Source organism: Brachypodium distachyon, chromosome 2 (assembly GCF_000005505.3).
Source record: "Brachypodium distachyon strain Bd21 chromosome 2, Brachypodium_distachyon_v3.0, whole genome shotgun sequence".
NCBI classification, from domain to species: domain Eukaryota; kingdom Viridiplantae; phylum Streptophyta; class Magnoliopsida; order Poales; family Poaceae; genus Brachypodium; species Brachypodium distachyon.
Window position 1 is genome coordinate 44,926,738 of NC_016132.3, and position 25,124 is coordinate 44,951,861.

At 52.5% G+C, this 25,124-nt stretch overlaps 1 protein-coding gene across 1 annotated transcript; it reads left to right on the forward strand.

Moving 5' to 3' along the window:
- Window positions 1-18,834: 18,834 nt before the first annotated feature.
- On the forward strand, window positions 18,835-23,709 carry LOC100821712 (cinnamoyl-CoA reductase-like SNL6). The gene is made up of 5 exons (XM_003569376.4): window positions 18,835-19,231; window positions 20,859-21,034; window positions 22,478-22,678; window positions 22,794-22,947; window positions 23,059-23,709. Exons 1-5 carry the CDS (start codon window positions 18,988-18,990, stop codon window positions 23,388-23,390), a joined length of 1,107 nt encoding a protein of 368 aa, XP_003569424.1. The 5' UTR covers window positions 18,835-18,987; the 3' UTR covers window positions 23,391-23,709.
- The last annotated feature ends 1,415 nt before the right edge of the window (window positions 23,710-25,124 follow it).

The window sequence follows — 25,124 nt, forward strand, 5'->3', positions numbered from 1 at the left end:
ACCATCTTGAAGATGAAAGTACACTTCACCTCCGTGGCTTATCTGAAGACAAACGGCGTAGTCAAAAGAGTCAACAGACTCACCCTCTAGGGGGCTTCGCCAAGCAGTCAAAAGTATGATAAGCAAAGAGGAATGCGAGCCAATAGGCTCGTCAAAGCTGTGGTTTGAGGAATACACACATCTGCAAGCCACTCCACAGACCGGACACCTTCATTTTGGGTGCATAGGAGCAAAAGCAATGCTTTCGGTCGAAGTCGGGCGCCATGCGCTCACTTCAAGAGGAAAGGGCTCCAAGAAACCACCGCCCTCGCCTTCATGAAAAATGAAGAGCATCAAATCGAGGAAACTCCTGACGGAGACCTCATGAAGCGTGCACCTATAAGCAGAGTGCAACTCGCTTAAACAAAACAAGATCCGAGAGTGATTCTCCTCCGAGAAGATGAAGCGATCCTCCCCCTTACTAGGGTTCGATCTCTGTGCTTACTGTGCTAGCCCTGGATCGACTCACTAGCACAGATAGTTTCATGATGAAGTATACAGAAACAAAGGTCAAAAGTACTTTATTACATCGCGTCATCCAGAATTTAAATAGTACTTACAACCTCGCATGACCTCTTGGGCCAGCATAAAACAAATACTGTTTCATCATCATAAAAACAATGTTTCAAAATACCGCAGCGGAAAAGGGTAGAACATAAGGGCCACACTACTCCAAGGTGAGAGCATGTTGGAATGTAAGCACATGACCCATGACAAAATGACAAACCTCACTCATCGTCGGATCCACCTAAATTGTTAATTGCAGCCACTACGTAGTCAATACATTTGAATGTATTGTCAAGCTCACTAGAGTTATAAAGGACCTACCAAGTACATGCATAGTTTGGGTAAGTGGGGTTTGGCTATTTTGCATAAAAGCATCCTTATTCAAATCCTATCATTTTTAGACAAATAGTTTTGAATTCTATTGGACATAGGGTAGAAACACCCATGCTCCTATTAACCTAGGCACATTGAGTAGAAACATCAATGCTCCTACCCAGTTCAAACCATTCATTTTATTAGAAAATTGGAATGAGTGAGACTTTCCTTACAGCTCCAATATCTAGTTGCTCATAATTGTCCGTAACCGGGGACACGGCTAAGTACTTAGTTTGACACTCTCGAGAGGTGGTACACTTTACCCACAAGAAATCGACGTGTTAATCCTTTGCTGTCCTCAGGGTAGAGTAGCAACGGCATCGATTACAGGAATTTTCAGAACATATTCCCCCAAACCACCTGAGGGACGCATTCCAACCTACACTGCTACATACCGATGTCACCTCGGATCCAGGTTCATATTTCTTACATCCATCCTGGCAGAGCCCATAATACCATGTGGTTGTACTGGAAGCTACTAATACCATGCAGGCGCTCCCCGAATCGCACGGGGAGATGACCATGGACGCTCCCGAATCACACGGAGAGACGACTCAGCAGGCCCCATAGAAATGGACCTAACGTCACGACATCCGAAAACTCAAAGCAGCCCACCCAGGACGGTTCATTGAATTACTTGTTTTGCCATACACTAGGAAAAATCATATTGTAATTCAATAGTATCACATTGTAATAATACCACCCTCGTATATTATCATAGCATAGCATTTTACTACTACGATGGTAATTGGTGGTGAAGTCATGGAAAAAGTATCCTATACTACTAGGACAGATCATAGCTAGCATAGATACAATAATAATCCTGACAATGCAACTAATAAAATCTAGTGTACAATAAAATAATGGGTAAATGATCAAAGTGAAGTTGCCTTGATAGTAGTTGGCATTCAAACACTCTTCGCAATCACACAGTTCGCTCTTCGAGAAAACTATACAATCAAGCAAACATACACATACATAAACACACCATACAAAGAAAAGAATATGTATGTCATGATGCAATGCAAAACATGTGACATGAGTTTGGTTTATTTTATTTGGGTGATCTACTGATCCAATGCCTTAAGAATTAAACACATGTAATTAGGGTTTTAAACAAAAAGCAAAAGTTACGGTTTAAACCCTAAAATGAGGTTTTATTTGCATCTGCGAAATAATTTAATTCAAATTATTTATTTATCTGTCCCATTGGACAGAGGACAATAAAACAAAATTTTGGGCACTGGTTTCATTCAAAAATGACTTCTAGTTAATTAGTTATGATTTAAATGGCATAAAACCCTAATCTGTAAGTTGAATGTGATTCAAATATTCAAATTTGAATTTTGGACAGTGCCAAAAGATTCTAAACTTCCTAAGGATTCCAAAAAGGTGTGGATCATTAAATTTGGCCAAACAGATTTAAAGTATGATCATTTGAAGTTACAGGGGCCTATCTGCAAAAGTGCCTTTTAATTAATCCAGGGGATTAAAATTAGATTTTTATTTTATAAAAATAGATGCCACGTGGCGCATTCCTATTCGTCGGTACCGGTTCGGTTTAAGTGAATAAGGACGATCTAATGTACACCGTTGATCAACGATCGGACGGACGAGGGGCTAGGGATTTTACCGGGCGGCGGTAGCGGTCACCGGAGATGGAGGGGATGGCGGCGCGGGCACGGGCGTGGCGGCGCAGGGTCCTCCGGCGAAGCTGACATCGCGGGGGTGGCCGGGGACGGTGCGGTGCGGGACGGCGGAGCGGGGGCGCGGTCGGCGTGGGCTCGGGCGGTCGGGGTCGGCGCCGAGGACGAGACGGGCGGGCGGCGCGGCCTCGGGTGTCGTCGGCGGGGAGCTGCAGCACACGAAGAGGAAAAAGAAGTGCATCATCTTGACCGCGAGGGAGAGAGAAGAAGAGAGAGAGAGGGACGGCTTCGAGTTTTACTCACGGAGCTCGTCGGCGTGACGCGAAGACGGCGACGGCGCGGGTGCCGCTCCGGCGACAAATCGGGGCAGCCTGGCGGAGTGATAGCGAGGGGGAGCAGAGGGGAAGAAGAAAGGGGGTCGCGGGGCTTAAAAGGACACGCTCGGGCGTCCAAAAGGAAGGGCGGAGGAGGAGATTGCGGCGGCGAGCGCGCGGGGACGGCGGCCGGGAATCATGGCGGCGGCGCGGGCGCTTTCCTTCGGGAATGAAAGCCCTGACAGGTGGGCCCCACCTGTCAGCGGGTGCGGGCACGCGGGCGCTGGGCTAGCTGGGCTGTGGGCGAGCGCGAGGAGTTGGGCCAATTCGGCCCAATTCGGCCGGGCCGGTCCGTTTGCTCTTTTTTTTTTCTTTTACCCTTTTCTTTTTCTGTTTTTCTTATTCCTTTGATATCTTTTGATTTTGAACTCCAAATTGGTCCAGATAAATTCCAGAAAATTTGTAAAATCATGTTCTACCATCATACAACTTTTGGAAGTAGTTTCCCTAGAAAATAAAATATATAAAAATACATTTGCCCTATAAATGCCTCTAGGGCTATATATCTATTTAGATCAAATACTTTTTCAACTCCAAATAATTATCTAAAAATTATGGGATAGCTTATATATGCATTAAACCCATTTTATACATAAAACCTATTGGTTTGAAGATCCAAAGCTCAAATGGGTGTAAAACCCTAAGGTTCAAGTTGAAATAAACACTTTTAAAGACTTTTTGAAATTAACCCTAGGAGGCCTACGTTGGCTTAAAGCATCTCTCAAAATGTCTCCGGACATAATTGCCTCATTGGCAACCCGTTCCTTGGTGGATCTTAGTGTGCCCCGAGGCCATCCACCAAGCAGAACCAAGTCCCTCGAGGGCTGGAAGCTCCTTAAAACGCATTTAAGGGGAACCGTAAATAAGCGAGTTATGCATGAGCTTACTTACCTCGGAGAACCATGCTACCCATGTGCGAGACGTCGCGCACAAGCCTGTGTGATAGTAACCGAGTTAAGGCTCCAGAATAATCGTGGGAAAGCATAGCTTCCTGAAGTCCGAAGAGGGAAAATTCCGCATGAAATTTCCTGAATGGCAGGTTGAAATGTCCGGATCACTACCGGCATATCGATAGCGACCCTCGCAAGGGTACCAGGATCCATGGCTCGTAACCATGACCTAAGGCACCGAAGCCGAGTCGTATCTCAAAGGCGACAGCAATTGAAAGCACAATGTGCGAGTAATAGCGATCGATCGCGAGCTGTATAAAACCAAGGAAACATAATATTCCGCAAAGGAAGAAATGTAGTACTCACAAACACATGTTGAGCTTAGGTTGACATTTCCGTTAATGTTAACAACATAGTGATACATGGAATGAAACAAATGGATGCATTGCATGCATATGGCTAGCTATACACAAGTCATAAGGCTATGTCAAAAGGACAATGTGCAAAGCACATACGCAAGCATTAGAGGTGACTTGTCGACTCCAAGGACGACATAAGCTCATACCTCCCAAATACCCTATGGAAGGGTGAGGTCGGAAACTCATCACAAAGTGAGGAATTTTGGACCATTGAGTACCACGGTACTCCCGAGGAACTTCCTCGCTCAACAAGGTCATCACAACCTTAGGGCTCGAAAGTGCGACGAGGTTACAACCTCCAGCAAGCCTCGAACCTTCCAAAGGTCAAAAGCGCATGCTAAGACTTCATGGCTCAACAACAAGAGTTTGAAGCAAGAAAGCCGCTCACCAAGTCTTGATCTTGGAGTGGGTAGCCCATGGCACCCTACATGGCTTGGAGGGAGCCTGAGGCCTCCTCCTTTTTTCGTCAGCACCAATGCTAACTCCAGAAACACCGGATACAACTATCACAGTACCTGGAAAAGAAGACAAGTATGGTGTCAAAATATTCACCAAAGGTGGACGAATCAAGAAAATGCAGAAATGCTCACCAAAGATAGGCAAACGAGCTCGAGCTTTGTGCCCGAGAGCGTCAATAACTCGAACGCCACAAAGGGCATCGCCTTCTTGCAAAGGCTTCGGTGACATGGTTGAAACGCCATCTTTGACTGGATTGCCAAGCGCAAACAAAACTTGTCACATGGTGCCTAACCAAGTCGCGATGTCAACATACAAAACAAGGGAATCTCGCCTAGATTCGCTAGGGGTGGCTCACCTCCAAGGTTTCCAAACAATCAAGGTCCTTGCTTCGATGCGATTGGACTCCGTTGAACAAATACCTCGGCAAACAAGACCTCGATTCCTTTGGGGCGAGATACCACCAAGATTGTGGTCAACAAAAGTCTGCATCCTGAGAGGATTGGACTATATCGAGATGGTCCTTGAGCAAAAGGAAACCCTAACCCCCACCAAGTCAGGGTGCGATCATCTCGGTGATAAAAAATCCACACCTTCTATCTTACCTACAACATGGGTACCGAAGCGTGTGAGCAACACTGAAGAACCCAAGGTTCAAGGTTTGTTGCCGCAACAAAAATCTTAACTCCAAGAGTTAGGTTTGAAGGCTCAAGACTCAAAGGCCGTCACAAAGTATCATAGCTCCAAGAGCCATGGTTGCGGCAAAGAGCCTAAGGTACAAAAGTACCACTAAAAAGTCTAACTTCAAGAGTTAGCATTGCGAACCCAAGGTTTGGGGCCGTCGCGAAGCACCATCACTCCAAGAGCCATGGCCGCGGAAATGAGCCTACAGTATGAAAGTACCACTTATAGTCTAGCTCCAAGAGCTAGCACGGCGAACACAAGGTTCGAGGTTGTCGCGAATACCATCACTCTAAGGACCATGGTTGCGGTCAAGAGCCTAAGTTACGAATGTACCACTTAAAGTCTAGCGCCGAGAGCTAGCATGACGAACCCAAGTGTCGTCGCACGGGGCTCCGACACCGGGGATGCGCGGGCACCCCCTTTTTAGATTCGGCAGTGGGCTACGGGGATCGCTCCGGCGATCGCCGGCGGGGCCAAGGCAAAGCCTGTGAAGACACTAAAAACGCATGCACACTCTTTTTACCCAGGTTCGGGCCACCTTGCGGTGTAAAACCCTACGTCCTGCTTGTCTGAGCTTGTATTACTGTGAAACAGAGGGTTTACAAGTTCCCGGAGAAGGGTCCCCGGGTGCTCTTTTCGGCTAAGTGCTCCTTGCTACTTTTGGTTAAGGCTAGTGCTGAACTATGAGATGGTCGAACCCTTTGATCGTTGGCGGGGGTCCTCCTTTTATAGCCAAGGGGATACCACAGGTGCCACGGTGCATGGTTTACAAGTGGCGAGCAAGGAGCTCGGGCAGCTCCTCCTCGGTGTGCTGGCATGCGTGCATGAGCGCCAACCCCCCGGCTAGGGGTCTAAGGCCTAAAAAATAGGACTGGACAACCACTGTTCGTCCGACTAGATGGATAACGCCCCTTCTGTCGGCTCATTAAATGCATCGTGCGCTTCACTCCTTGCCCTGGCGAGACTGCACACTGGGCGCCTGCCGTGCGCCCACGTGGCGCCGCTGCTCTGCTCGCTCGGCCCCGCCCTCACGGTGGGAACCTGCGCCCCGGAACTCCTCCTCCTGGCAAGTGCCTTCCCGGGAGGTGCCCAGGAGGGAATATTCCCCGAAGCCCCGCTAGCCCTTCCGGGCTGGTAGCTTGCCGGGCAGCCTGCACGTTGCCGCCCTGGGCAAGATCCTCCCAGGAACTCAACGATGCGACCCACGCATCTTGCAGCGGTGGTACCCCGGGTGCCACTGGTGCGACACCAAGGTTCGAGGCCGCCGCGAAGTACCATCGCTCCAAGAGCCATGGTCGCGGCAAAGAGCCTATGGTACAAAAGTACCACTTAAAGTCTAGCTCCAAGAGCTAGCATCACGAACCCAAGGTTCGAGGCTGCCGCGAAGTACCATCGCTCCAAGAGCCATGGTCGCGGCAAAGAGCCTACAGTACAAAAGTACCACTTTAAGTTTATCTCCAAGAGCTAGCATCACGAACCCAAGGTTCGAGGCCGCCGCGAAGTACCATCGCTCCAAGAGCCATGGTCGCGGCAAAGAGCCTACAGTACGAAAGTACCACTTAAAGTCTAGCTCCAAGAGCTAGCACGGCGAACACAAGGTTCGAGGCTGTCGCGAAATACCATCGCTCCAACGGCCATGGTTGCGACGAAGAGCCTAAGGTACGAAAGTACCACTTAAAGTCTAGCTCCGAGAGCTAGCATGACGAACCCAAGATTCGAGGCCGCCGCAAAGTACCATCGCTCCAAGAGCCATGGTCACAGCAAAGAGCCTACGGTACAAAAGTACCACTTAAAATCTAGCTCCAAGAGCTAGCATCAAGAACCCAAGGTTCGAGGCCGCCGCGAAGTACCATCGCTCCAAGAGCCATCATCGCGGCAAAGAGCCTACGGTACGAAAGTACCCCTTAAAGTCTAGCTCGAGAGCTAGCGTGGCGAACCCAAGGTTTAGGGCCATCGCAAAGAACCATGGCTCCAAGAGCCATGGTCGCAGCAAAGAGCCTAAACTACAAAGGTACCACTTAAATCTAGCTCCAAGAGCTAGCATGGCGAACCCAAGGTTCGGGGATGTCGCAAAGTGCCTAACTCCAAGAGTTATGGTCACGACAACTCCGAAAGTTGTCGCAAAAGTATCCTGGCTCCAACGACTAAGGTCACTACTATAAGCCCAAAAGATCGGAGATTGTCGCTGGAAGTCCAGGGCCGCACGGCCAGGAACACAATTGTGCGGCAAAACGAAGAAAACCACACAAGAGCAGACAAAAAGGGAGAAGGCCACCTCCTGCGCCCAAAGGGTATTCGGGCAAATACCGCGCCACATCAACACCGGTGCCTGTGCCCACGCGCTCCTCGCCACACCAGCGGGGCCGCGCCCACATTGTGCCATGCGTGCCCACGCCCACTGTCGTAGCACGGGGCTCAGACACCAAGGATGCGCGAGCATCCCCTTTTAGGTTCGGCAGTGGGCGACGTCCTTCACCCTGCGGGGAGCCCCCATTTTCTTGATAGCTTCTATATTCTTTGGGTTGGATTGAATCCCCCTGTGTGAAACCAAGAAGCCCAGAAGCTGACTCGAGTCCACACCAAAGGTGCATTTCTTAGGGTTCAGCTTGAGCTTGATCCTGCGGAGGTTGTCAAATGTTTTCCACAGGTCATCAATCAGCGAGTCCCCGCGCTTCGATTTGATGACGATATCGTCCATGTAGGCCTGAATGTTTCGGCCTAGCTAGGATTCCAAACACTTGCGTAATGCACGCTTGAATGTTGAGCCCGCGTTCTTCAACCCATAAGGCATGCACGTGTAGCAGTAGCAGCCAACCGGGGTGATGAACGCCTTTTTTTCTTCGTCTTCGACTGCCATCTTAATTTGATGGTAGCCGGAAAAAGCATCCAACAAACACAGCAAATCACAACCGGCAATGAAATCTACTATTTCATCAATGCGAGGTACGGGGAAAGGATCTTTGGGACACGCACGGTTAAGATCAGTAAAATCTACATGCATGCGAAGCTTATCCTCCCCCTTGGGTACTACTACAGGGTTAGCTAACCAAGTGGGGTACAGTACTTCCCTGATAGCCCCAACAGCTTTAAGCTTGTCCACTTCTTGCTTGATGAAATCTTTGCGCTCCTGTGCTTGCCGGCGGATCTTCTGCTTGACAGGGTGGGCGTCCGGGCGCACCGCGAGTCGATGCTCGATCACCTCCCTAGGGACTCCAGGGAGGTCCGACGGTTCCCAAGCGAACACGTCGGCGTTCTCCCGGAGGAAAGTGATGAGGGCGCTTTCCTATTCGGCATTGAGGTTCGCACCGATGGTGACGGTGCGCTCCTCGTTGCCGGCTTGGAGGGGCAGCTTTTTCACCTTGGCGGCCCCCTCCTTGAGCTTCTCGCCCTTGCCGGGGCACGAGCTCGAGCTCGTGCCTCCCCCGGGAAGCTCTTGCGGGGTAGCGCGAGCCTTCATCGTTGCGGGGCGATCGCCGGGCAACGAGCCTTCGCTTCTGGCGACGTCCTCGTCACCGGAATCGGCAGTGGCAGCGGCCTTGACGACCTCGCCCACACACTAGGCTGTGTCCTTGAGATCGTACCTGACGGAGAGGACTCCATACGTGGACGGCATCTCCATCACACCGTAGGCGCAGTGAGTCACCGCCATGAACTTGATCAGCACCGGCCGACCAAGTATCCCGTTGAAGGGCAACGGGGTGTGCGCCACATCGAACACTAGGTGCTCGGTCCTGAACGCTTCCCGGGACCCGAAGGTAACCGGCAGCGTGATGCGCCCCAAGGGGCGCACGATCCTGGGCTTCACTCCCCGGAACGGCTCAGTGGGCTTCAACTGCCCCAGCGGCAGCTGAAGTTTCTCCACTAACCTGGCGGACAGGAGGTTCAACCCCGCTCCGTTGTCCACCAGCATCTTGGTCACCGTCATGCTGTTGATGATGAGACCACGAAGGGTAAAACCCCTCAACCCAGTTGCCGGGCTGGGTGATCATCTGCGCTGAAGGTGATGGGCACGTGCGACCACTTCAGCGGCTGTTGCGCCTCCGCGTTCGGCAACAGCGCACACACCTCCCGGGTGAGGCGCTTCACCGCGGCGTGGGATGAGAGAGCATAAGCTCCCCCATGGATGCAGACAACGCCGCCAGGCTCTTGGAAGCCGGGCTCGTCGCCCCCGCTGCAATCAGACTCCGCAGCTTCTCAGCGCGAGCCTTGTCTCGTCCTCGGGGAGAGCGCTCCCTGCCGACATGTCGTCGCTCGGTGCTCCGACACCGGGGGCGTGCAGCCACGTGCCCCTTTTATGTTCGGTAGGGGCGTCTGGGGCGGAGACCCGGTTATCGCCGGCATGGTCGATGAGGCCCTATGGGGCCGGTGAGACCAAGTGCCAAGAGGGCGCGCTAGTACCAGAAGAAATGCACACCTGTTTTTTACCCAGGTTCGGGCCACCCGGAGGTGTAAAACCCTACGTCCTGCCTGTCTGAACTGATATTGATTGCGGATCAAGCATTTACAAGTTCTCGCCGGGCCAGTTCCCGGGCTACCTCTCAATGTCTAAGTACTCCTTGCTATTCTCTGCTTGCTGTCTACCGGAACCAACTGATCAACTCACTATCCTCCCAACTGACTGACCCGTCAACCCTCTAACCCCCTCGACCGTTGGCATGGGTCCTCCTTTTATACACAAGGGGATGCCACATGTGCCACGGTGCATGGGCTACAAGTGTCCAACAGGGAGGCACGCAACTCTCCATGGTGGGCTGGTGGCATGCATGGGTGCCACCTCCGCTGCTAGGGGCCTAAGACCCTAGGGTAGGATTGGACAACCACTGTTCCTTGGATCGGACGGGTAACTACCCGTCGGTCGGCTCGTTTACTGAGCCGCGCGCTTTACTCCTTGCCTTGGTGGGACCGCGCGTTCCGCGCCCGTCACACGCCCGTGTGGCGCTGTCCAGTGGGCCCCAAGACCCGAGGCGGGGGCACGGGTCCGGGAACCCCCAGTCCCCGCAAGTCGGCCCGGGAAGCACCCGGGCCCAGCGCACCCGGGAACCTCCTCCCGGGAAGCAGCTTCCTGGGAGGTGCCTAAGCGGGAATATTCCCAGAAGCCCCGCTAGCCCCTTTCGGGCTGGTAGCTTGCCGGGAAGCTCGTCGGTGCTCCCCGGGATGAGACCTTCCCAGGAACCCGGGGGAGAGGGCCACGCGTCGCGCAGCGGTGGTACCCCGGGTGCCACTGGTGCGACACGACACAGGCCTGGCCACGTCCCCCCTGGACTTCTCCTCGGCCGGCATCCCCACCGGTAGGTTTCGGCCCCGCTCTGGGGTCCTTGGGGCAATCTCGGGAGAGATGCCCGATGTCGCCGCAGTTGAAGCAGGCGCCGGCCGCTCGGCGCTCTTCGTGACGCTGCTCGCGCCTCTGCTTGATGCCCTACAGGATGCGGCAATCATGCGCGTCGTGGGTAGCGTTGGCGTGGATGGAGCAGCGGGACGCGTCGCCCGGCTTGCCGCCAGACCCGCCACTGGGCGAGGCCTTCTTCGCAGGCCTCGCGGCAGCACCCGACTGTGCGGCAAGGACTTGCTTCCCGTTACGCTTTCGGGAACTCTTCTTCTGCGAGCCCTCAGCTGGGCTCGCAGCAGCCTTAGCTGCAAGCTCGGGCGCCAAGCGCCCTTCGTCGGCCATGGCACACTTGTGCGACAGGGCGTAGAGATCCTGCGTCGTCCGGATCCGATGCGTTCTCAGCTTCTCCCACATTTTGGGGTCGCGGACGTTGATGGCGAAGGTGTAGACGATGGCGGCAGCCTCCGCCTCCGGGATGGAGTAAGAGAGGCTGGAGAAGCGGTTGACGAAGCTCCGCAGCGTCTCTCCCGGCTTCTGCACCACGGTGTGCAGGTCCGTCATGGTTCCCGGGCGCTTGTAGCCGCCCTGGAACGCGCTCACAAACTGCTCACGCAGGTCCGCCAAAGTGGCTATTGGCTCGGCATGCAGGTTGAGCAGCCACGTTCTCGCTGATCCCTTGAGGACCATCGAGAGCGAGTTAGCCCTGATCTTGTCGTTGGTGCCGATGGCGTGCATCCCCAACGTGTAGGTCAGGAGGAAATCCTTCGGGTTCACGGTCCCGTCGTACGTCCCAAGCGCCGGCGCTCGGAACTTGTGGGACCATGACACCCTGCGCAGCTCGCGGGTGAACGCGGTGCAGCCGTCCTCGGCACCCATGGGAGCATCCTCCTGCTCCTCCGGGCGCGGGCGCTCTGCCTCGCGCCAGTGCCGGCGCTCCAAGCGCTGGCGGAGATCCTCCTGTTGGCGGGCGTTCAGGACGCCGTGTGTGTCACCCCGTGTGACGGTTGGTGACGAATCCGAGACCCCTCAGGATCCCCGCCTCCTTGCCCTCCCTGCAGGGGAGGGTTTTCTCCCTGCCCCGAGGCGCGGGGTGCGTCTCCGTGCCCTGGGTTCTGCCTGCGGCCTGAGCCAGCCGGGGCGCCCACGCCCTGCGGCTGCTGGGCGGCGAGTGCGAGGAGCGCGTCCAACTCCGCCCTCCACGCCTCGTGTGCCGGCGTGCCCTTCTCGTACCGCACCATGACTCGCACGGCAATGATGGCTTCTGCCAGGGTTTGGGCTCGGGGCAGTCGATTCTCCGACCGGCTGCCCTCTGCCCTATCCCCCGGCGCACCCGGGTGAGTAGGGTGCGATCCCGTCGGCGTCGCTCATGACGCGGTGTGCTCATGGCGTAGCTACCGCGGCGCGTCTCCGGCCCGCGATTGAACTTGCTGGCCGGCACGGGTGGCATCGTGGCCGCTCGCGCGACTGGCTCCGACGCTGGGAGCCGCTGGCCCCCTCAGCCGGTTGTCTGCCGACGGCCGAGGAGGCGGGGTGGCAACTGCAACTGCTGCGCCCGAGAGTGCGCAGAGTTCTCCTGAGCCTACGACGGGGGTTGCGCGTCGTGCGATCGCGTGTGCACCGCTGGGGTGTCACGCGGGTCGATCCGAGAGTTACCAGCCCAGTTGGGAGGCAGGGCGACTGGCTCTGCTGTCGGGGTAGACAAGGCCGATGCTGCTGTAGACGACGGCACCGGCGGTCACCGGCGAGCTCTCCTCACGCGCCCCCTACCTGGCGCGCCAGATGTCGTAGCACGGGGCTCAGACACCGGGGATGCGTGAGCGCCCCCTTTTAGGTTTGGCAGTGGGCGACGGGGATCGCTCCGGCGATCGTCGGCGAGGCCAATGTGAAACGTAAGAGCACAATGAACATGAGAATGCTTTTACTCAGGTTCGGGCCACCCTGAGGTGTAAAACCCTACGTTCTGCTTCCGAGTTTGTTATTAGCCAGTGAACTAGGGTTTACAGGTTGCTGGCGGGAGTCCCCGGGTGCTCTCTCTTTCTAGCTAAGTGGTACTTGCCACTTCTGGCTATTCCTAGTAGTGGACTGAAAACCCGATCCTCCAACCGAACTGGCCGAACCCTTTGACCGCTGGCGAGGGTCCTCCTTTTATACTGAAGGGGATACCACAGGTGCTTCGGTGCATGGGTGACAAATGGCAAACAAAGAGCTAGGGCAGCTCGGCCCCGCCGCGCTGGCTTGCATGCAGGTTCGATAGCCCTGCAACTAGGGCCCTAGGTGCCTAAAATTTACACCAGGGGCAGTCACTGTAGGCCGACTCGACGGGGAATCCCCTTTCTGTTGGGGCATTTAATGCTGGCGTGTGCTTCACTCCTTGTCCTGACGAACCCTACACGCAGGGAGCCCGCCGAGCGGCCACGTGGCGCCGCTGTCCTGCCCGCTCGGTCCCGCTCTTGTTCGCCGGCGCCTGCGCCCGGGAACGCTCTTCCCGGCAAGTAACCTCCCCGGGAAGCGCCCAGGCGGGATTTCTCTTGCTGCCCTCCGAGGCAACCCCCGCAGCCCTGCTAGCCCTGCGAGACTGGTGACTTGCCGGGCAGCTTGGGCGGCGCTGCCCGGGGAGCAAGCGAGGTGGCCCACGCGTCATGCAGCGGTGGTACCCCGAGTACCACTGGTGCGACACCCACGTTTGCCAATGCATTGTCACGCATGCTCGTGCCTGCTCCATGCCCGTGCCCGTGCCGTGCCGCCCGTGCCCGCGCTCGACGTGCCGCCCATGTCTGAGCGCGCCGTGCCGTGCGCCCGCCATGCGACGGTCACCGTGCCCGCGTGCCACACCTCGCTGAGCGTCGTGCCTCGCTGCACCATGCTGCGCATCCCCCGTGCCGCACATGCCCGAGCTCACGGCATCCTGCCACGCGTGCCCGCGCTCGCCGCGCCGAGCCGCGCGCCCGTCGTGCCTGAGCTTGCCTCGCCGTGCCGCCCCGTGCCGCACATGCCCGAGCTCGCTGCGTCGTGCCCCGTGTGCCCGAGCTCACCACGCGGTGCCGCACGCCCCTCGTGCCCGCCGTGCCGCGCGTGCCCGCGCTCTCCATGCCGTGCCGCGCGCCCCTCGTGCCCGCCGTGCCGCGCGTGCCCGCCCTCTCCATGCCGTGCCGCCCGCCCGTCGTGCCCGCATGCCGCACCTTGGTCCATAGCTTGGGGCCTCACTACACCATGCCGTGCCCACGCGCCACACCATTCCGAGCCATCGTGGCATGCACGCCCGTGCCTTCGCCGCGCCTCGCCCTGCTACTCACCATGCGTGTGCATGCCTTCGCCACGCCTTGCCACCGTGTGCATTCCCCAGTGCGCCAGTCACCCACGCCGAACTCCGCGTGCTCCCTCGCCGCACGCGCCTCGCCGTCGCGGGCACACTCTTGAGCACCGGTTGCCTCGCACCTCGAGTGGTCGACCAAATGCCCAACCGAGCCGACCACGTCCAAAACCGCCAAGGTCCAAGTCCGAGAAGCCCTTCTCGCTTCCACACAAGCAGTGAAGATCAATCGTCAATGAGGATCTCTCGGGAGGACTTGCAAGCACGATGGACGCCTTGACCCAAGCGGTCTCGGTTGCGCTGCACGTCCCAACGAAGCTTCAACAATGACGAGCTTCCGCCACTGCTCCTTGCGCACCGGCCTGGCCTCCTTCTTTGTCAAGGAAGTGTCTAACGCCCCTGTGGAGCACCCTACTACACCAAGCTCTCGAAGGAATGCCGGATGCCGCCGAACGCGTCTTCGGCACCGGGCAAGCCAAACGAGTATGGTGTGTAGCTCCAAGGAAGTTGGGAACCCCATTTTATAGGCCACCGGAGCCCCTAGGCATCCAGGCCGGACCAATGGTGCGGCGACACCCCGCCGTCCTTCTCACCAAGGAACAAGACAAGGGGAGGGGAGAAATGGGAAGGGGAAGCACCCCCCCTTTTCCCTAAAGGAGGCCGGCTTGGCCAAAGGAGGGCACCCTACACGCGGGCCCTGCGTCCTTGTCGCGCTGGCATCACCCCCGGTGACGACATGATCATCTGCAAAAGGAGAACGAAGACCGATGGTCCCTTCCCCGAACGAGGGAAGAAGACAACTGACGGCCGTCGGATCTAGGGCAAGCAGCCCCCATCCACCGTCCGATCTACTCACTTAAGCCACAAGCCCGTACCGGGCCAGCCGGGCCGTGGCCCCGGAATGACCCAAGAAACGGCTGGAATAAAAAAAAAGAGTGGCGCGCCCACGCGGCCGGCTGGGTTCCCAGATTTTGTAGAAAAGCCCAGGAATTTGGGAAAATTGCCAATAAGACCTCGGAAATTTCGGGGAGGCCTGCAGGGCCCCTGATTTTTGCAAAAAAAAGTTCTCCGGGACACCAGATTTCTCGCAGAGAGGCCCCTAGGGTCTCGGTTTTTGCTAATACCCCCCGAAACTCGATTTGTCGCAGAGAAAATCGCCGTAGGCATCGGATTTCCCCGAAACACCTCCAAGGCTCCTATTCTTTGCAGGAAAACTGCCAAGTACCTCTGTTTCTCACAAGGAAGCTCGCTAGGGAATTCATCGAATACACCATCATAAATACAAGAACAAGAAAACGTATCAAGAGTCGTGCATCGAAGGTTGACCCGAAGGCATTCTCAATGCCTCCAGCTCAAGGGGGCTACTGTTGTAGTAAAATAAAACCCTTATATGGGCCGGGCCGTAAATCCTACGTGGCGACGACTAAGTCAACATTTTTCAGCGTGAGTCAAGATGCGTCTAAATATTATGGCTGGTAGTAATATATTTTGATAGGCTAGATTTTTTTGATGCCGTACTGTTTAGTATTTGACGCGTCTTAATATTTTTCATATGTTATATTGCTTAGTATTTGACGTGTCTAAATATTATGGCCGGTAGTAATATGTTTTGATAGGCTAGATTTTTTGTGATGCCGTACTGTTTAGTATTTGACGCATATTAATATTTTTAATATGTCGTACTGATTAGTATTTGACGTGTCTAAACATTTTTTTAGGCATCAGAGATGTCCGGTGTAGTGAAGTTTGTTTTTTACTAAGGTTCCTGTACTGTCTTAACTCTTAACAACTGCAACCAGTCGGCCTGGGTGAAACCAACGGGGCTTCAGTCGGCTTGGGCCAGGCCGAGTGCCTCCCGTACGTGGGACCCAGGCTCTGAGCAGCCGGCCTCCAGTCGGCTGGCCCAGGCCGACTGGGCCTAATCAGCTTCGGTCAGGCCGATTGGGCCTAATCGGCCTAGGCCAGGCCGAGACCGTATTATTTTTGAAATTTTTGAAAAACACGTATTATTTTAAAAAATGATTAAAAAATCGTATTATTTTAAAAAAACTAGCTACTTCCTCTGGGGCCGAGAGGAACCAGGGCTTGACTGCTTGGCTTCAAAAGTGATTTTGGTTGTTAAATAGCAGAGCCATTTAAAAGCAACATGCCATGTTTCCTAAAAAATATTTCCAAGCACTAGAGGATAGTGCAAATGAACTTCGAAATTTGAATCCAGAAAAATATGCAATGTGTCAAAGCTAATGTATAGTAAAAAAAGAATATGAGAAAGAAATATCCAAGAGCAATTATAACAGAATGAGCTATCAGATAAGAACAATAGAAACATATGAGATAATTTGGAACACCGCAACACCGTTCGTACCAACAGATAAAAAAATCCATGGAAAATGCACTAAGAAAATCCTTGACAACAAAGAAAATGACAAATAAAAAATGTATTTCATTAGCTAATTTGACACTATCAAACTACAATTCCAATGCTAATTATAGGATTTATAGGTTTTACCATGACGGCTGTAGCCTACAGTAAATGAGCAACATAACAAGTTCAGAATTCACAGTAAGAAATAAACCATGACCGATGATTGGTATTTTAGGCCGAAAAATGTTCTTAATTTACCTCGGGCTTCGATTCTGATCCCCTAGAGGTTCGTACCGATATTGCGGACGTAGTCGTAAAGGCATTTTCACATCAAAAACGTTGTTATCACGGGATTACAAGCGTTGCGGTTAATTCATCATTGAGTCACTGGTATAGGTGGCCAACGGGATGGGCCTTTTGGCCAAGCCCGAATGCTCAAAGGGCTTAGCTCCTTTGTGCTAGGGCCGGCACAAAAGTAATCGGGCCGGGCCGTCCCAAAGCCCCGTTGCTGGGCCTGGGCTTCATGCTCAGGCCCGGGCCGGTTTATCTCCAATATGGCCCATCGACACTAAGAAATATGGCCCAACCTGGCTTATTTTCACATTTTGGTCCATCATTTTAATTAGTTTTGGGCCATCAACTTCTCGGTTTTGGTCCAAATCGAAGGTTTTTTTATTTTTTTGCACATATGGGCTGAGGGGCTTTACTGGGCCTTGCTGCCCTGCCGGGCCTTAACGGGCCCAGGGACCGGCTTGGTGCCGCGCCTGGGCCTGGAGGAGGAGATTTCGGGCCGGGCCGGCCCCTCTATTCCCAGACTTCAACACGTTTATCTCGAACCGGACCTGTGTCAGCCGGACCGGCCCGTTGGCCACCTATAGTCTTGGGAGCTCTCCTCAGGCGCTCGAATAGCGGTAGATTTAAAATCTTGGTTACGAATTTGTGCGGGCCAACACTCTCCTTTGCCTTGGAAGGACCTGATTCAGATGCGGCAGCCAACAAACATTACAGATAACCGGTATGGGCACTGTGCCCTCCGGTTCGATGTTGCTCGTTGCCTATTGCAATGTTGAAACCTATACTATGTGGCAACTTCCCAATCACGCCGCAAATCCATAGTTGCTGCCTTGCAGGCTTGCAGCCAAAAGAGGTTAACTAAATGGCAGAACGCATGTCATGGAGCAAGTGACTTCCATTCGCTGTTTTCTCATGGTCATGGTACTCTTTCCTTGTGACTCGTCAGTCCTATTCCTCGTCGCAGGGCAGCCAGGTAAGTACACACATCGATCACTTGGACCGTGCTTCGGGCTCTGACTGGTTATTTGTTTATTTGGGTAGCGGTTTTACTTGGTCCACATGGAGAACTGGGTCTTGGACGTATCGGGTCCGGTGATTGTTCCACGGCCGCCACACGACTTGCTCAGCTCTCTGGCTATTTTAACCTGCTGGCCTGGCTTAGTTTCTAGCCACAAAGATAAAATAATGTTCGATCGCGTCACCTTTTTTGTTTTTGTATTTGTTGGGGAGTTCGATCGCGTCGCCTGTGTCGAACGTTCTAACCAGCGGGGCCATTGCCGAGCGGTCAGTATTTGTTGTTCACATCTCTGCACCTTGTCAATGCAGATGCTGTTTTCTTCAAAAAATAAAATAAAATACAGATACGGAGTACTGTTGTTGGTCGGGACTCGGGAGTGCCATAACAGCCGTCACTGGTAAACCTCTTTACAAACCAACCACGCCCGGCCGGTCCGTGCACCACCGACGCAGTAGGGATGCATTCCATTAGGACCATTACGTCCACCGAGAGCGTGCCAGAGGCAATTGAGCCTGCCATGCCCCGAATGATGCGCATGAGGCCGCTATCTCCTGCAGCTGCAAGCTGCAGACCACAAAGGGTTCCCATCGCCATCAAACATCCAGCTCCATTGGCTATTGCTCCCCGCACTTATATGGTATCCCCCGAATTTTTCTTGTTTTTCTGACACAACGGTATCACGAATTACGGGCACAGTGGGTGCTAACGGAAACACTCCATCCCCATCTATTTATCGGAGCTTTAATGTCCCTCGACAGGTTTTCCTCACCTCACCTTGCGCGAGGCTAGGACGTTGGATCAAAACGGCCAAGCGATCCCAGCCGCACAACGCAGCTACCCCCCTCGCCCTGCTGCGAGAAGAATCTGAAGGCGTGGCCACGATAGCAACAACAATTAAGGATACAGAATCAAGCCCAACTGCAAATCTGATTCCAGCTCCAAACCAGTAGCGCCCCACGAGTCTCCACGAGTGATCGCTCTGACCGCTCGGCCCAGCGATCCATATGGCCATACAGTAACACTATAACAGAGAAAGCAGATCGCACACATTCTAGCTACCTACCTAAAACGACACCGCGCGTGGCAAAACCCCGAGCGGCGCAAGCCCCTTTCTTTCCTATTTATCCACGTCTCGCGAGCCGCAGCCACCCCCGCACAGGTGACACTTGCAATTTTGCAAATCACACTCCACCACCAGGCACCACGCCACCGGGAGAGACCTCTTCGCTGCAGGAAGGGCGGGCGCCAGCAGGCGTAGCAGCTAGCAGCAGAGCGCGGGGCGGTATGGGCGTCCTGCGGAGCACGCAGAGCCTGCAGGCCGAGGTGGAGGAGATGCGCGCCGCGCTGCTGCTCCCCGGTGGCGCTGCGGCCGGGTGGAAGCCCTCGGGCGGCGACGCCGGCGGCGAGGAGGGGGCGGCGGGCCCGCGCACCGTGTGCGTCACCGGCGGCATATCGTTCGTCGGGTTCGCCATCGTCGACCGCCTCCTCCGCCAGGGGTACACCGTGCGCCTCGCCCTCGAGACACAAGGTAAATCCAACACAGCCGGCCTTCCCTTCTCTCTCTCTATCTTGCCGTTTCTCGTGGTTGGTTTCTTCGTTTTTTTGTGTATATCCATTCGCCATCATTTCTTTCCAATAATTTTCTGACGACGCACCTTCTTTGTTTGCCTGAGTTGAATACACTTCACGTCGTTTTCTGTCCACATAATCTGCGTTTACCAGACGTCCAGACCGGACCCGGATCCACGCGTGATTTGCAGTTGCGATATTTTACATGTGAGAGACGCGAATTCAGCTCACGTTCGGTATGGACCAGTCTGGTGCATCGTTATACACCCTAACGGTGCATATAAATACTTGCACCAGAAAAGAATTATGGCTATATATGTAGACATCTGCATTATAGTACTGGTACAGTAGTACATATCAGTCATTTTCTCCGTAAGCTAGTATACTTTCTACTGCGGGTTTAGCTCATATAAGTCATTAATTGGCCTATCCTGCCATTTTAAATGATCTCTTCTTAGCACGATACTCTCCGCCTCTGGTCGTGAAAGTTTGATGCCGATGGTACCCTGCTACCTACCGATGCACTGGGTTTGATCTGCTGCATCACATCAATGGCTAGTTCCTCGCACGATCGATCTCCTACCACTATCCAGCTACTAACTTGTGTATATTCAGCCTCATTTTGTTGACGTCCGGAATGACGACTTGCAGGACCGCAAGTCCAGTCGAGCTTAATTAGCAAGGGTTGTTATGATAGGGTAGGCGCCACCCTCGTGGTCATCATCTGAACCCGCGCGTGGTTTTCACTCACATACTCGCAAATAGCCTTTCTTTTCCACCGGACAAATCAACTTGCCTATCTACTACCGATCAAAAAAAAAAACTTGCCTTTCCAATACAAAAATTACGGGAAGAAAGCACAAACATACGACATGCATTTCCACTAATTAAGACGTAGGTGACCATCTATCTGCTGAACGTTGAACGACAAGACACAATTGGCAATTCGCTCTCGTGTTAGTTGGCACATTCTTTGGTTGAGAAATTCGCCATCTCTCCAAGACTAGCGCGTGTCCATCGGGTCATGCGTATTGCGTGCGTTTCCCTGAAACCGATTCCCCTGCTTTCCTCGTTCCGCACCTTCCCCCTGCTGCTCAATCGGTTTCTTTGGAGTTGGGAACCGATCGAGATGCTCTTCTGAAAGTCTTGTATTGTTTCCTCCGGTTGGTGAGGAACTAGTCCACAAATCATACACTAACAGACCACTAATGTATTGTATTTTCCATGGAGTCGACGTGTTTTGTTTTTCGACGTGAAGGTATGAAATTCCAGGTCAACTACATCATGATTTGGTGTTTCATGTGCTCTAGTGCCGCCACCCAATTTAACAATGTGCCACTTATCTCTCCTAGCTGGTCAACTCTGCTTTGATTGGCTGAACACAATTTTGTGCAGAGATTTGATCAGTCACATCAGATAACGGATTGCTGGGCAAGTAAGTAGTACCAAGGAATAACAGCAATAGTTTACATCATTTTGGAGAATTCTTATGACGACTGTTTGGGTTTCTGGTGTTTCACCGAAAAAATAGTTATGAATGAATTGAATGGCTTACTAATTTTTGATCGCGTGTAATTATTTGGCAGAGGACGTTGACAAGCTGAGGGAGATGGAGATGTTCGGCGAGGACGGCAGGGACGGGGTGTGGACGGTGATGGCGAACGTGATGGACCCCGAGAGCCTGCACCGGGCGTTCGACGGCTGCGCCGGCGTCTTCCACACCTCGGCGTTCGTCGATCCGGGCGGCATGTCCGGCTACACGGTGAGTCAACTCAACACAGTACACCAAGCCTCGGCCTGCATAAACTATGCGCTTCTTTCCCTACTTTATTTTTTCTAAGTTTCCCAGACAAAAACAGTCTGGCCTTAGAAAACGCAGGAAAGCAGCAGGCATGGACAAGTACGCCTGCTTTCTTTTATTTCGTCTGTTTTCAATCAAAGCAAAAGTAGGAAAAAAAAACATGGGTGACACAAGCTTGCACCGGCATATACAACACGAGTATATCGCAGTCAAATTGGTAAGGAACGTTAGGTAGCTGCTTGATCCAGCAATTTTCTGCGATGCAAGGAAATAAGAGTGATGAAGAACTGATAGTCAAATACCAATAGACAGGACATTTCTTCAGGGGAGAAAATAGACAAGACCAAGTAAGTATTATTACTAATTTTTTGCGCAAAGACAAGACCAAGTAAGTAAACATGCAGGACAGGGTGGTTGGTGGGAGAAGGTATGGTGCAGCTAACACAAGGCGCAAGCACGCAACTAAACAGCGCAGGAACCAGAGAAAGGTTGTGATTAGTAGAGATCAAATAGTCCAGGCACAGGTACGACGTGGTTACATCAGGAAGTAGTAACAGCTAAACTGATGTAGAGATGGGTCCTTTTCGGTATTAATGCCTGCGATACGAACACTAGGCCTAGAGAAACACAGTTTAAGTGTTTTGGTACAACAACAACAGAAAAAAAACTGTTGAGAGGGCACTGCACCTTGTGTCGTGGAGACGCCAGTGCCATTATCTTGTGAGATCGTGTTCGGGACACGGCAAGACGTGCATCGCAGAGAATTGCGTAGATTCTACTTCTATCCTTATCGGCAAAAAGACATTTTGATACTGACACGTCGTCAGTTTGGTCACGGTAATCCTAATCCACTGTACAATGATAGAATCGTTGGCAGGTATGGTGTACCTATGGTTTTCTTTATGGGTACAACTTTGGAACATTGGAAGTACAGATTCTGTTTAGGAGCCAGTGACTTGTGTTGGTTGCAAAAAGACAAGGGTAGGTAGCACAAAAGGTACAAAAAGTTAAGGCCTCCTCTGAAAATTTTACCATCCCGACGTCCTACCATTGACATTTTGTGGTCCAACCTCATCTAAAGGCCACGCCAAAGATCTGAGGTACAATACAAAGTCCTCCAACCGCGACGGGTGGTGATTGTCTGCAGTGTAGGCACGTACCATCAGTTTAGTCTGGCACCCTATCTAATCCTCTAATGAGAGCTTGCACAACACACCATTCGTTAGCATGGTGCACGCCTATCAATTCACTCACCTAATTCAGTGACATTTTTTCTTTTGCGGTTACCTAATTCAGTGACATTAGTCACTTCTTCTTCTTTTATTTGCCATGCATCTTACTGGAACATGAATTGTGTGGTGAACACGAAGTTGATGTTCAGTGTCAATCTTTTGCTCATAACAGAAACATATGGCGAGCTTGGAGGCCAAAGCGGCAGAGCGGGTGATCGAAACGTGCGTGCGAACAGAGTCTGTCCGGAAGTGCATATTCACCTCGTCCTTGCTAGCATGCGTGTGGAGGCAAAACTACCCCCATGACAGACGGGGCCCTAGTATCATCGACGAGAACTGCTGGAGCGACGAGAGCTTCTGCCGCGACAATAAGGTGAGTGGCAACAAGGAGCCTGAACAATTAGTTTTAGGATTTTCGGCAGCGACAATAAGGTGTCGTTGTCGTTGGGAATTAAGCAGTGCAATGACACGGGATGAATTTTTTCCAGCTGTGGTTTGCACTTGGCAAGACAGCGGCGGAGAAGGCGGCCTGGAGGGCAGCGCGGGGAAGAGACCTCAAGCTCGTCACCGTCTGCCCTGCGCTGGTCACCGGACCGGGATTCCGCCGCCGCAACTCCACCGCATCCATCGCGTACCTCAAAGGTTTCAAACTTGATACACACTGTATCCTATTACTGTCACAAAGACAAACTGAAGGATCGAGTACAAAACTGCAGAAGCTGTTGGGCGCACTGACATTATTTGCCTTTGCAGGATCTCGTGACATGCTCGCCGAGGGCGTCCTGGCAACGGCGAACGTGGAGACGGTGGCCGAGGCGCACGTCCGGGCGTACGAGGCGATGGGCAACAACACGGCCGGCGGGAGGTACATCTGCTACGACCATGTGATCCGGAGAGCCGAGGATTTCGCCGAGCTGGAGCGGCAGCTGGGGATCCCGAGCAGAACGGCGGCGTCCGTGCTGCAGAGCGGCGACGAGGACCGGCCGGCCAGGTTCGAGCTCTGCAAACGGAAGCTGGCGAGGCTCATGTCCTCCAGGAGGAGGTGCACGTACGATGACTACTACTACTCCGTAACGTCTCCATAAGTTGCAATGCAAGGACGAGCAGAGGAAGCCATTGTTTTGTCTCTTGCGCTGCTGGTGGATTTGAAGGCGGTTTGATTGGTGTCGTCGCATGGCGAATCGGCGATCGAGCACGGATTGCAGTGACAATAAGGAAGAAGGCCAAGGCGACCACCTCGTGGCCCATGCTGCTTGATGAGATGAAAACCAGAATGGAAGGCAAGGGAATATAGAGAAGTTGACTGTCCTTTGTGGATGGGAAGGAGCAATGTGCGCGCTAGTTAATGTGATGATATGTTCATAGTGCGATCAATAAAGTTGCATCGAATTTTCTGTGCTGTCAGCTGTCCAGTGACCCAAAAACTCGAGTCCCACTCCCAGGGAAGCAACGTCGCCCCGAATTTTCCCCTTGTCACACCGACAGTATCATTTAAACGAAGTTGACGAATCGATATTGTGAGGTCGCTCCAATGCATCGTCCCTTAGATGGTGCTAAGCACACAATAAATGCTAAGGAAATCATATTCCAAATGCATTGTCAAAATGGTATCTAAATTAGTACTCCCTCTGTTTCGGTATGCCGGGCTGTTCTCCTATTTCACTTTAACCAAGGAAGTTTTTCACCCTGGTTCCCCGTAATAATCACCACGCTGGTTCTTCCTGCAGTACTCCCGATACGCCTCGCGTGGGCTTTCCTGATAGGCCTCGGTGTGGGCTGGGCTCCCTCTGTCATTAATGGCCTCATGAAATTAGTGGTCAGTTTGAACGGAGGATGGGCAGTTAATTGGATCGGTAATTAAGAAGAGGGCCAAGTATCGGTAAAATGGACATAATCTCAGAGATCGGCCAGGCAATTTGGAAGGATAGAAAACTAGAGAATGGCCCCAAAAACTGAAACGGAGGGAGTAGTAGTTATTTAATAGATTTGTGAGAAAGAGTTAATGATTTTGTGTTGGTTTGCATGAAGAGACCGTCGTTAGCATAAGGGACAGTTTCATCATTAAGATGTTGCCATGTCACCAAAATGCCTAAGATGATGTGCTAAGAGACAAGAATTGGGAGTGGCCTGAGTGAGCCAATTCTCAAAACCAACAACAATCCGCTACAAGCCTAACCACGTTACACGGACGCTCGTTTGGCACCCATTATTTGGACCTAAAATTCTAGAGTTGGTTTTGTATTCCAGAAACCGACTTGTTTGCTGGACACATAATTCAATATAAAAATCCATGAAATCACACTCTAACTCACACTCAACTAACCATAATTCTTCACTAAAAGCCATCTCTGAATTTGTCTCTCATTTTATAAATCCATGTGTCACAAAAACATGATTTTTGAACTCCAAATTCAGATTCGACCAAATGAAATCGTATTAAAAATTGGATTTCATTTCATTTCTACCAAATGAAATGACATGAGGGATGCCAAAGAGCTGTAAGGGTCTCTTTAATTCGAAGGACTAGTTTGGATACAATTTCGAAGCAAAATGTTCTTCGTTTCTATGTCGACATCTACTGACACCTACTAATTCTTAAAGTAATTAAGTTCTTGCATTTTTTTCAGTAGTGCAGTCAATCAATTTTTATTTCACATTCATGTGTTCCGAATTCTTGTAGGATTCAACACGGCACGACAATCAAATCTTACGTCCTCCTATTCTGAAGGCCCCAAGACTAGATTGGATCCGTCTTCTGGAATCTACTCCCTCCGATTCTAAATTATTGTCTCAAATTTGTCTAAATCTGGATGAAGCTA

What these genes read in the sequence shown, in the direction of transcription:
- LOC100821712 (XM_003569376.4), top strand. Translation starts at nt 18,988, where the DNA reads ATGGGCGTCCTGCGGAGCACGCAGAGCCTGCAGGCCGAGGTGGAGGAG. An exon ending in CCTCGCCCTCGAGACACAAG is followed by an intron (nt 19,232 to 20,858) that starts GTAAATCCAACA and finishes ATTATTTGGCAG; the next exon opens with AGGACGTTGACAAGCTGAGG. An exon ending in ATCCATCGCGTACCTCAAAG is followed by an intron (nt 22,948 to 23,058) that starts GTTTCAAACTTG and finishes TTGCCTTTGCAG; the next exon opens with GATCTCGTGACATGCTCGCC.